General features: G+C 40.2%; 1 protein-coding gene across 6 annotated transcripts in view; it reads right to left on the bottom strand.

Annotated features, from left to right (window-relative positions):
• Prkacb (protein kinase cAMP-activated catalytic subunit beta) overlaps nt 1-13,340 on the bottom strand; it is an 86,643-nt gene that overhangs the window by 34,447 nt on the left and 38,856 nt on the right. For 2 of the 6 annotated variants that reach the window (XM_048453623.3, XM_048453625.3), the window contains exon 1: nt 7,579-7,771. The exons of 2 other annotated variants lie outside the window; for them this stretch is intronic. In XM_048453623.3, coding sequence (XP_048309580.1) covers nt 7,579-7,585 — 7 coding nt within the window. In that variant the 5' untranslated portion in view covers nt 7,586-7,771. Of the gene's footprint in view, nt 1-7,578; nt 7,772-8,162; nt 8,301-13,340 lie in introns of those variants that run through there. 2 more of the 6 variants (XM_048453624.3, XM_048453622.3) reach the window with 2 other exon arrangements.

Genomic DNA, 13,340 nt, shown 5'->3' with positions numbered 1-13,340 from the left:
AGTTGAATTTTAATTTATATAAGTTACTTCTTGGTCCCTGAATTATTGGAATTTTGTAAATTCATAAGCAAACACATTTGTGTTTTTAAAAGAGCCTTTATTGACTGCACTTGATTACTCCATGTCCAAGACTGTGAGTAAGTAAATAAATAAATATATCTCACGTCTTTGAAATTTGTTGAATATGATTATAGAATTGATTTTATAGGCATTCTTTATATTGGCTTATTCTGTGATTACTAGGTAAAAAAATCTCTATATAATTTATACATTTTATATTTTATAATTTCTCCCAAATAGGCCAGTTTTGCCTTATGCATTTTGAGACTTAGAGACATATATGATTTTCATTCTGCTTGTCATTGATGTTAAATGGTGAACCACATAAAGACTCTGGTCTCTGAGATCTTACACGATACTCTTATGAAGACCCTCACAAGCGTGGAGATTTGCTCTAGGATGGTGACTCGCTCTTGACTGTTGTTTTACCTGCAGGAAACGTCAAAGCTTGTCCTAACAGAGGCTCTGCACCCGTTTCTGCTGGGATCAATGTGTTACTAGCCTGGATTTGTCCCAACAGTATGTTTTATTAGCAGCTCCATAGACCACAAAATTAATATACATTAAATCCTGAAGACTCCTAGAGGGTAGCAGCTGACGCTGACTGCTCAAAAGAGGCTTCCCACATGAATGAACACACATCCTGCCCTACCACGAGTGAGCACACACATCCCACCCTAACCAGGCACTCAAGCCCAGACATGAGCTTCCTCTCTTTTGCTAACAGCTGGTTTCCTAACTTACACTGCACTGGGAGATCCTTCCAGGATCCTGATCGCACAATCCCAGGCTGCACAGATGGAAGAACTTGGTTTCTCTTTTGTGAGGACATTTAACAGGAGAGTCCTCAGCTGGCTCTAGTGGACATTTAACAGAAAAGCCCTCAGCTGGCCATAGTGGAGCACACCTTTAATCCCTGCACTCAGCAAGTGGATCTCTGTGAGTCTGAGGCCAACGTGGACTACAGAGTGAGTTCAAGGATAGCCAGACCTATATAATGTGGCTCTGTCTTACCACCTCCTCTCCCCACCCCACTCCCCCAAAAAAAAGAAAGAAAAAAGAGGAAAGCCCTTTGGACAACAAGGTATGAAGAATGGGAGGAGTGAGAATACGAGCAAAGAGGTCAAGATCATGATGGGGACACCCACTGAGACAGCTGACCTGAGCTAATGGGAGACCATCAACTCTGGCCTGGCAGCACAGGACCAAACTAGGCCCTGTGAATGTGAGTCACAGTTGTATGGCTGGAGCAGACTGTGAGGCCACTGGCAGTGAGACCAGGATTTATCCCTACTGCTTGTTCTAGCTTTTTCGAACTCATTCTCTTTGGAGGGATACCTTACTCAGCCTAGATATAGTGGGAGGGCCTTGGTCCTGCCTCAAAGCAATGTGCCACATTTTGTTGACTCCCCATGGGAAACTTTACCCTCTCTGAGTAGTGGGGAGGGAGTAGGAACTCGGATTGGTACATAAAATGAGAAAAGAGAGTTTTGTTTTGTTTTTAAAAAGAAAATCTATAGCTTGTTTCCACACACCCCCCGCCTTCTTCACCGTGGGATTTTTTATTTTTTAAATTCTTATGAATTTAGAATTTACTTAAGGAATGCTTGTTACAGAGTCTTCAGCATTCTAAGGTACTGGATCTTCATTCTTTTCCCCTTAGAAGGAGCTCTAAGTCATGAGGTTTTGTTGCTTTGTTTGTGTTTTTCCTCACTGGAAAAGCTTCACACGAGAGTTTAAGATTTAAAACCTAGATACTGGAAGATGGATTTGTTTCACTAAAATTCAAAACTGCCACCAGCAAGTGCATATGCTGGGATCTTTGTTAATTTTATCCAAGCACAATGACAGCTTCTGCTTGGGAGAGGGGGTCTTCCTAAAGATGTTTTCCTGTGTGCTAGGGGTGACGGTAAGTGCTGGAGGTCCCTGGCACCAAAACAAAAAGCCTGTTTGCTTAATTTACTAAAAAGAACCACCACCACCAAAACCTTTCTACTATTACTACTGCCCCGTGTGAACAGTGCTCGGTGAATTTGCACAATGGCCTGCTTTTATATTACACAGAGTTCATCACTTCATAGGCGTTCTTGTTCACAGGCTCTCATTTCTGCTGCACCAGTTGCTGCGCTGTATATCCTGAGGCAGTATCTGGCTGCAGAACCAAGACTTGCCTCCTACTCCCGAGCCTAGGCTGCTGACTGCACATCACACATGGCTCCCATCTCAAAGTTTCACGTACTTACATTCATTTTTGGCTGTCTACATGTGAGAGCGAGAGTGCAGATCCCGACCCCCACCTTGTTGCTTTGAGACAGGGTTACTCTCTGAACCACAAGGAAGTTAGCTGTCGTGGCTCTAATGGCTGCCCACCTGTTTCCACCCTAGGTATTGGGGTTACAGGCACATGAAGGCTTGCTGAGCTTTTATGTGGGTCCTGGATTCCAAGCTCAGGCCCTCCCTCACGCTTGCACAGATCACTCACCCACGGAGCAGGCTCCCCAGTCTGAACAACCGGAAGCTTTATCTTGCTCATGTCCGTCACATCCCGGAAGGGCTAATCAAGCCAGTTAATTCACTTTCCGACCACGACCAGTCATGGGATGCCCTGGTCTAATGCAACCTGCTGGCTACCTTCCAAGGACCAGGTACACTTTCTTATCTTTCCCAATCACAACAAGGTGCTGCTTTTCTACCCTTGCCTGATTTTAGCCCCTTCTTTTCATCCTAGTCTTCTGTTGTTTTCTTAAAGATTCATCTTATTATGAATGTGTATGCAAATATCAATGTGTATTGTGAGTACATGCACACATAAGTATGCTTTCGGACCTGGTGAAATCATATGCTCCCTGATGTGGGTGCTGGGACTTGAACTCAAGTACGTAAGGTTGAGCAGCCAAGGCTCATAACTGCTGAGTCATCTCTTCAGCACCTCTGGGTTTATCTGATTTCTTCTGTCCTACTTTGTATTCATTTGAAATACTGAATAATTAGTTCCGATGCTCTCTGTAGGTTTTTTTTAAACAAATATTTCTAAGTATAAGTTCATTCTTTTCTCTTGAAGGCGGTCATCTTACCTTTAATCGTGTAGTGCCCCTTCTATTAGGCTCTAAACTGTTACTTTGCTTGTTTGTCCATAAATGATGGGAAGCTTTTAAAATCTTCACACACGATCTAAAATAAGGTAGCTGATTTTTTTTAAAATTTTTTTCTCACCTCCTATTGTAGGTGCCATTAGAATTAAGTTCTTGGATATTTTTGTCTGTATGCACATACATTATTAAATAATCCCGCAACTTTCAGTGGTTGTAGGAGCTGGAGAGATGGCTCAGCAGTTAAGAGCACTGGCTGCTCTTGCAGAGGATCCAGGTTCAGTTCTCAGCACCCACATGGAGGCTCATAACCATTTAAAACTCCAATTCCAGAGATCCAATGCCTTCTTAGGGTCTCTGGCTACTGTACTCACGTAGTGCATATTTAAGGTAAAAACACTCATTCAACAACATGAAGGAAGTATATAAGTATTTGGGACTACAGGATACTTGCTGGTTACTGATGCCAGGCATATCAACAGAAAACCCTGTCATACTAGGAAAACAAAGGCCATCTTTTCATTTTGCAATGACCTAATGAATTCTTGGCTGTCCCAATAGAGCTGCTTGTGCGCCAAAACAAAGGGTAGCCTTTCCCACAAGCCTCGTCCCGGGAAGATAGTAAAGGTGAACGGTTGTTTCTCTTTCTTGAAGACAAATACTCCAGAGTAAAACAGACTTTAGCGGGTGACCATCATCTGGTCGAAGCCATCTCTGGGGAAAAGCCCTTCCTCCACTGCAGGACTGCTGAGCTGCTCTCACAGTTTCGGTCAAACAGAAGAAAAGGAAATCAACCAGCTGCGTATTCCTGTTCAGGTCTGCAGCATTTCTGGGAACCACAGAATAACAAGCTTTCTTCTTCAGATTTACGCTCAATTAAGTTAGACTAAGATGCAAGCTCACCTAGAAGCTTTCTATATTGACGCATAAGATTTGTCCGTATTTACTGCGTGCATATGATGTTTCTATGGATACACTGTATAATATGCAACTCAGGGTGAGCATATCTATTTCCTCAAATGTCTTATTTTTTGCAGTGAGAGCATAAGAAATTTTCTCCACTGAATTAACAAAATGCAGAATCATCATCTCTTGCCCCCTACTGTGAGCAGAACACCAGTGCTTGCTTCCCTCGTAGAGTTGTAACCAAGCACCCATTAACTAATGTTTCCGCCCGCCCGTCCCCTCCTGTTCTTCACTGAGGGTTCTGATACAATGCTATTAGTTCTGTTGTAGGTTTGTGAGCCAGGAGAGCACAGCAGCTACATTTGTCAGATGACTAAGCTCCATCTTGCACAAACAACACAGAAACCTATGTTATGTACTGTGATGCTAGAGCATCAGACCCAGAGAAAGTGAAAATCATGTGATTTTAGAAGCAAAACCAAGAAAGGTGTTATGATCCAGGCTCCTTCACCAGCCCCAGTGCTGGTCCTTGTCAAACCTTCATTACCTTTCCCTAGGACTCAACACCTCAGCATCCTGACAACACCTGTGTCTGTGTACACTGCTCCTGCCCGAGAAGGCTCTACATCTTCTAGTCAAAGGGTTTCATTGAACTCAACAGAGAGTTTTGGGAGAATTCCTTTAGAATTTCTTCACAAAATTTGCTTAATAAAAGAAAATCTTCACCAAATGAAAAAACACTTAGAAGAGGACAGTAAAGGCTCTTTTTACATTTATAGGCAGTTTTTAATGCCAGAGAGATGAAAGAGTAGGGAAGTACAATTTAGTCTCTGCATCATTTTTGTCTTCATGTTTCAAGATAGACATATGAACACTGTGATTACTGCGTTGTCTGAAACAGCTCATCCAGCTGTGATTTTCTCTGGTGATACAGCACAAGTGTTCAGATTCAGAACTAAAGAATATTACTTGGCCATTCACTTAGCCTTCTACTGGGCTTCCTGGCTTCACTAGGGACGCTGGAATAAGTAGTAGAAGCCCACATACGGCCAAGGGAAGGCTTTCACTTAGGAGTTCCAGATCAGGAACTCTCAGGTAAATAAATAATTTCCTTTAAAAAAAATGTTGTTACACATCATACATTTGCTTGGAAGGTGCAGAAACATCACCGGCAGAGTTTGTAATGGAGTACTGCATAGGGTAATCCTCACGATTTCTACAAAGAACATAACTATGGAAGAGCATTCCTCGTAGGTACTCACATGCAAAGGCCAGGAGGGAAAGTTGTGGATCTCTCCTGGCCTGCTACAGAGTTTAATCTCTAGTTCAGTGGCAATTACAGAATTTCAAGTTTCACATTGGGTTAATAAATGGACTTATTTCCATTTAAAATTCAGTGTGAAGAGTCATCTGAGAAGAAGTGACACTGGAAGCTTGGGAGGAGACAGCAAGTTAGTCAGAAAATGGTGCTGACAGGAGAGACAGAATAGCCAGTGCCAAAGGCCTTCCTGGTGATACTGTCTAGAGAAGACCTGATGTACAATCAACAGAACTAAATGATCAAACACATAGCTAGGGGTGAGGAGTTATAAACAACCCCAAGATTCTGTTGTGGGGTCATTAACAGAAGTGTGGACCCAAGATGACAGAACAGTCAGACGTTAAGAGAGAAAGAACAGACTCCTGGAATGGTTGCTTCAGGTAGTGACAGAGGCGTAGGCACAGATGAGATCACTCAGAAAACACAGCACTGAAAGGGCCAGAGCCAGATTTCCAGAGAAGACAAATATCTAATCATCTGGAAGTAGAAAGAAATAGTCTTACAGCTCTTCCCACAAACATAGCTCTGTGTGTGTACCACACATACAAACATCACATTGTATTTCCAGACTCAGATAAAAAGGCCCAATATTTGACTATTTTCACTAGTGATGCCACAGTCTTTTGTATTTTTCTATATTTTGAAATAGCTTGAGCATTCAGTAACAGTATGAGTTCAGTTCAGTATGAGACTGAACATTCTTGAAAAAGGCAGTGTCCATTTGTTAGTCCACACTTAGTGTAGTAGAAAAGGCTGTAAGATCACATACAAGGTCACGTAATGAACTACTTTAACCCATAGCTTTCTTGAAAGGAAAATAAAACAAGAAAGGAACAGCAGCAATGTCTTCAGCTAAACGCATCAGCCTGTAAGATCCCCACAACACTGCAGTGGTGGCAGAAGATGCTAAGGTAATGTGTGAGCTTCCAAAGGAAACATCGCTTTATTCAACTAAATAGAGACAACCAGGTCTATGCAGTTCATATTTGTAGAGATCCTAAGAAAAGTCAACATATTGATTTCACAGTATCAGCCCAAATTTCAAGGGTCAGATCAGAAATAACTACTCTGGAAACAAGAATATAACTGTCCAGTCGAGTCTTAACATTTTCCATATAAAGCAGCCCCTTCTGCATCAAATGCACTCTACAGCAAGAACAGCGTTACTGCAGCAGGGCAAGGAGTGTTTCCTGGCTGTAATGAAGTCATCACTACTTGTGGAAGAAAGGTTCTTTGGCTTTGAATTTCTTCACTATACCATAAAAATCTCAAATCTTTCTGATCCAGAACCTAATCCCAAATGTCTTAAGTGTGAACCCTGTTATCACAGGGTCACAAAATGCTCTGTTAAGTGACACCTGGCCCAGTCTTTCCACCTCAACAGAGATGCTAATGAGCGATGCTCTGAGCAAACACTCACTGACAGCAGCAGCATGTCTATTTTTAGCTGCAGGTTTGCTTGAAGTGAACAGCCCCTGCTCTGTGATAAGCTGCAGTGCATACTACAGCAGATTTTCTCGAAAAAATAAATAAAAGCTCTTTTGGACATGCTTAGAAAAATGAATAATCATAGCAAAAGATTCATTTTCACAAATGTATTTAGTCTCATAAATAATTTTCCTAAAAATAATTTTAACAAAGCCTCCATAGTCAAAACACATTTATTTATTTTATCCTTAATTCACTATTCTAAACCAATTATAATTGAAAGCAACCCCCCTCAAATCTATAAAATTTTGGCAGCATCTTATTTTTCAGGATTAGAATTTAAAAATAGAGCCCCAAAGAAGCCAACAAAAAATAGTATTTGTATAACATAACTAATTAAAGTCAAGTTAAATATGATTATCTCAAGCATCATGTACTAAAATAAAAACCTCTTTGTACTGCATGGGTCTTCTACTTATTAATTTACAACACAACACAATCAACAACAGCAGTGCCAGTGAATACAAGAAATCAAACCATGAAGACAATCAGAAATGGAATGCTGGGGCTATCAACACTGTTATTGTTTATAGTTCTTAATGGCTTTCAAAGGCACTTTACAATAATGCCTGCTTTAAAAGCATCGGCACAAACGTCATTGACCCACAGCTCCGGCTTTTATAACCATCTCCACATAAGTACCTTTTCCTCTTGCAGTTAAACATTTTAAAATATATATATATATAGCTGAAGAGTCTGCGAGACCATACTCACCATTCATGATGACAGCCAACCTCTCCAGAGCATATTGCTCACAACAACAGCCCAGCAGCAAAGGGAGTTATGCTAATCTCCGGAGGCAGAGCGATGGTGTAAACACGTATGCTGGAGCAGGCAGTGGAACACCAAGAGCTCTCTTTTGTTTTAAAAAGAAAAGCCCCCACAAGCAAAGCCTAAATGCCCAGTAGGAGGTACCCCTAGATAACAAATAATGCCAAAGATGTTTTATGTAATCAGGTTTAGCGTTCCCCCCACCCCCCAAGCTAGCTACCCTAGCTTCCCTCATATACCTCCAGAATCACTCAAAATGGCAGGAAGAAAATGCGAACCAGAATGTATACGATATTCTCAATTGTAACCCCACAAGTTGTTACCACGGCAACATTAGACCAGCATTATCAGTTTCCTCTAACCAAGAGGTAGCTTTCCTAAAGCTTCAATCAACCAAAACAAAATGCCTTTTTATTTTAGGGCAACATGATCTCCAAACTACAACATTCTATACATTTAAGCACCGAACTACCCTTTTTATACATCTTTCAAAGATATTTTTAAGATTTTTTTCTTCCAATACTCACACAATCCCATGCTGAATCCGGCGAGGAGCAAACGGCAGAATGTCTGCACCTAGACGCCTTTCATTACAGCAGCTCGTACTGCTGGCTGCGGACCTCACCGCGATTAAAGTGCTCTGTGCTGTCGCTAGTGACTATTGGCGATGAATCTTATTGCCCAGATCGCTGACAGCTTTCATTTTTCATGAGCCAAAAGCTATACTGCAGCACAAATGTTAACCATTTAAACATTCTGTATCATGGGAGAGGCATAATATAATGCTATACATAACCTGCTTCTATAAAGGAAAATCAGGGAATAATATTTGTAAATTTCCATTAAATTCAGCATTAAGTATCTGATACTAACCAGATAATATTTAAGAAAAAGACAGCACACAATAAATTTACTGGTAATCATTATTCAAGTGTGACATTCCTCCCATTAAACAGGACTCTGAGGACAGAGTGTATGGCAAAGTGGGGAGGCTAGATTGCATGACGAGTGGGTTGTGCTAATCTCGCAGACCTAAGGTCTGTACCACTAATGACCCAAAGGGCCTCGAGAACCATGTCTGTGAGGCAGAAGTTAAGCAGGTGAACCCGCCCCTTTAAAGTTGCTAGGAGAGGCAGGACTTGTGGTGATGGACACTCAGTCAGGAGTCTCCCCAAGAAACAACTAGCAAGCTGGACAAAATTGCTGGAAAGGAGGTTCAGTGCTCTGGTACAGATTAAGCACAGACAAGCTGGGAGGCATCAGGAGGCACCACGGCTCTGGGTAAGAACACTGAAGTCTGCGGCTTCTTGTCCACTCAGATCCCTCCAGTTTGGCCTGGGAGGCTTACAGGCCCTGTCCGAGGAAGGCCCAAAACTCCACATGTAATACTCTCAGTGAGAAGGCAACTGTAAGTAAGGAGTCAGTGGGGAAATGCCCAGCTCCTTTAGCTTAATGCCCTGGCAGAAATGGACAGTAGACTGATGGTCTAGCAAGAGGTTTAGGAAAGAAAGCGAGAAGACAGAAAGGAGCTAAACTCTCTAAAAGTCCCTGGATGCATAGGACTTTATGAGCCCTATTTGAGATCCCAAATGTAAAGCTCTATGGACCACACGTGCGCTGCCCACGTGTGGTGGAACACACAGTTCCACCAGCATGACCTCTGACGGTGTTTATCAACTGAGTTCTGGGACTCAGGGTAAGAGATAAACCAAGAGTAAATAACATAAAATCAGAAATCAGAGACAAGCAGCAAAACCATGAAGGACACTAAGTCTACAAAATGGACTAGAGATGTTTAAATAAAAAGACCAATTATTGAAGCAAAAAATTAAGCCAACTACAGAGTTACTACAAATATCTCATTTTAAGGACTTGATTTTTGCCCAAACCCATATGATTCATAATGAGAAGAACAAGTAGTTAACAGAAAGTGTCCCAGAACTGGGATTTATGTACAATTTAGAAAATATTTGCAAACATTTAGTAAAATGTTGGATGAAATGAAAGGGAACTGTTCAAAGAGCTGATGAGAATGATACAACAGATGGGAATTTCAATACAGAAAGAGAAATATGAAAAACAGAAAGTAGAGACCTGGTAAGTCAATATGAAAAATGTAAACTCACTATAATACTGACATTACATTTCAGAAGCAGAAAAGATCTAACTTGTAAATGTGCGCTGAAGATAGACTGGAAATATGAACAATAACAAAAAAACAGTCTTAGAACTATATTTAATACCGAGGGTCCAACACACATCTAATAGGAACCAAGAGTAAAGACTGGCTGGAAAAATGTTTAAAGAAATAATGACTGAAAATTTCCTCATTTGAAAAAGAAATAACCCATAGTTCATAAACCAGTGAAGCAAACAGTTAAGCTAATACTAAGTAGAACAAACAGGAAGACCCACATCTAGACACCTCATAGTCAAGTGAAAAATAAAGACCAAGTAAAAAATTTCAAAGCAGGAAGAGAAAAACCAGTGTTCAGGTACAAGGAAAAGCCAAGTGTCAGCTTCTCTTTAGAAATGAGAGTGCCTAGGAGCCAGTGAGAGACAGAGACGCTAGGAGAGTAAGAACCAACTGCTCAGGAAGAGCTGCGTACCCAGGAAAACTACTGCCCACAGAAGTGTAACAGACACAACAGAGGACACCGCTGTAAGCAGAAATGACAACTGAGTCCTCAGAACACAGGAAATGGCAAACCAGTAAGGAAAAATCTATATATACAAATGTGAGCATATAGACACATATAATGGTTATACATAGTTTTCTTACATATGTGAGTGCGTGCATGATGCTGAGTATCAAATCTTAAACCTGCTAGGTATGAGTTTACAAAATGTACAAGCATAACATATATGAAAATAATATTATATTTAGACAATAAATTTATCATATTAGTGCAAAGTTGTTCTATTTTACTAGAAATGTCAATTATATCCTGAAGACTGTTCCTATATAAAATCATTAAAAACCAAGAAGAGTATATTAAAAATACTTTAACAGTTAAAAAGATCAACAGAGGCTTTCAAATGATGTAATTTGTGTTTGCTCAATAAAAATGAAGGCCTTTCAAAGGGAAAATAGGATCAACAATAAAAACAAAATCTATAAAACAGAAATCAATAAAACAAGATATAAACCCATCATGTCAACAATTACATTAAATGTAATGAAAGAAACAAATGAAAAGCAGTAATTATCAACCTGATTAGGAAGCAAGGTCCACATAAATGTCATCTGTAAGAGACACTTTAAGTCTGAAAATAGAAACAGGAACAAAGGAAAAGGGGTACAGACACCTCACCACAACAATAACCAGAAGACACTGGAGAGTTTACACTGATACTGGGAAATCATTTCACTGATAATATTAGGGAAACAAAAGACTATGCAGTATAAAACCAACAAATCTGGGGAGTAACTACTGAGTATATATCTGTATTGAGCAGAAGAGCCGCTGTAATGTGGACACCGACAGACTTAAAGGAAAATTAGGTAATTTAATAACTACACTTGTGTGCTGCTTACAGCACGGATACAGTGTACGGAATGTGTCTGTGACAATTCTGCTGTGTACACATCAGGAGTACTCACACACCTAGACAGAGCTCCTCCCCCGACACACCTAAGCCACTGGTGCACTCTGCTGCTCTGCCAGAGCTGCTTCACCAGATGCCTGGCACACATTTCCCTCTACAACTAGCTCACTGTGAGGTTCCCCTAATGCCTCAGTGGTTTCCATGTCTGCACCTAGAGACACTTACTTTTAAGTGTGCAGTAAATTCTTAATCATGTTTGCAGAGCTAGTAGAAAATCTTAACATCACTGTAAAATCCAGGCTTTCCTTTCTACATTGCAAATGTGATTGTTAAGAACCTATGGTGCTGAGAGGGAAATAAATGTGAGAGAGTCCTTTCTGGAATCTCCGCTCATTTCATTGCTTCCACAGTTTCTGTCTGGTTGCTCTTGTTCATCAAGATCACAGTTGCAACAGAATGGAACACGCAACAAACAAGCAATGATTCTCACTGATTTTCCATCTATGTAGTCTTTAGTTACTTCTTTCATTCCCAGGTCAGGTGATGTGGTCTCCTCCTGGCAACAGTGGCAAGGTATTCCGTATGTTTACGGTGCATGACGAGCATGGCGGTAAGAGACTGAATCAACCACGAGAGAAATAATGCCGTACAGCAGTGCAGTGTGAGTGTGAGCTACACGAGGTTGCTGCTCACATAGCCTGTGTACTGCTTCAGAGTAGACTCTTTTAAAAATTAAACAGAGGGTATGTTCTAAAATAACAATAAACAGTATAGCACAAAAAACACGTAAGTCAGCAACAAATCTGTTTACTCTCATTACCAAGCATCACATGGATCTATAATTGCATGTGCTGCACCTTTTCACAACTGTCAGACAGGAGATTTGCTGATGGTAATATTTCTATAAACACATGAACAATGCATTGAACTATGGAATTAGGACAGCTACAGAGTACTATGCAATACAAATGTTTCAGCTCCATGATCTAAAAAAGGACTGCCACAGAGGTGGTTCACTATTCACTGAAACTCAGCAATGCTAAGCATGACTAGACTTGGCGATTTCAAAACTCTCTTCTTAATAAATCTTAGAAAAATTAGACAGGAAGTGAGCAAGGATAAACTAAATTTGCATAATGCCTTAAACAATCCATAAAAGTCAGCAGAATGTGATTCTTTTACAATGTAGATAGAAATGCCCTTTCTTCACAAGCAAGACAATAAAGTAGGTGATTCATTCAAAAGGCTCTTCCATTTTGTTGATTTCTTAAAGGGGAAAGTAGCACAAATGGAAGAAATGATTAATAAAATTGAAAGGGATTGAAAAATGTAACTCTCACCAATAATACAGAACTACAGTAATACTAGACTGAGGAACATTTAAATATGACAAAAATACTAAAGACTGAATTAAAGAATAAAAATAGCATCATCACAAAGGCTAGAGAAACTGTGGTGGTTAAAAGAAAATGGGCCCAAAGGGAGCAGCACTATAAGAGGTGTGGCTTTGCTGGAGTGGGTGTGGTCTTGTAAGAGGAAGTATGTCACTTTGAAGTCTCATATATGCTCAAGCCATGCCCAGTATCTCAGATCACTTCCTGTTGCCTGCATATCAAGATGCAAAACCCTCAGTTTCCCTAGCACCATGTCTTCCTGCGTGCCACCTTGTCCCACTATGATGACAATGGACTGAACCTCTGAAACTAAGCTACCCCACTGAACGTTTTCTTTATAAGAACTGCCATGGTCACGGTGTCTCTTCACAGCAATAGAAAGCCTAACTATATAAGATGACTTAGATAAATTAGTAAAAAATACAAATTACCAGAATTAAGATGAATGAAATGGATAAATTATTTAAAAGTTACAAATTACCAAAAGCTAATCCAGAAAGAAGTAGAAATAAAAATATAAGAATAATTTAGTTTTTCTTCCATAATTGAAAGTAAAAATCCAAATGGGTTCCTGAATAAGTACTCTGAAGTTATCAAGTATAACACCAATTTTAACAAGCACAGAGTATTCAGAATTATACAAAATTCAGAGCAAAGAACACTTGTGACTCATTTTCTGAGGGCTGAAAGTAAAGACCTAAACCAAACTACCGATCAGTATACTCCATTAATGAAAAGATCTCTGCCCAAATCCTGCACGTC

Source organism: Myodes glareolus, chromosome 17 (genome assembly GCF_982192425.1).
Source record: "Myodes glareolus chromosome 17, mMyoGla1.1, whole genome shotgun sequence".
Classification (NCBI taxonomy): Eukaryota; Metazoa; Chordata; class Mammalia; order Rodentia; family Cricetidae; genus Myodes; species Myodes glareolus.
This window is presented reverse-complemented; position numbering and strand designations above follow the sequence as displayed.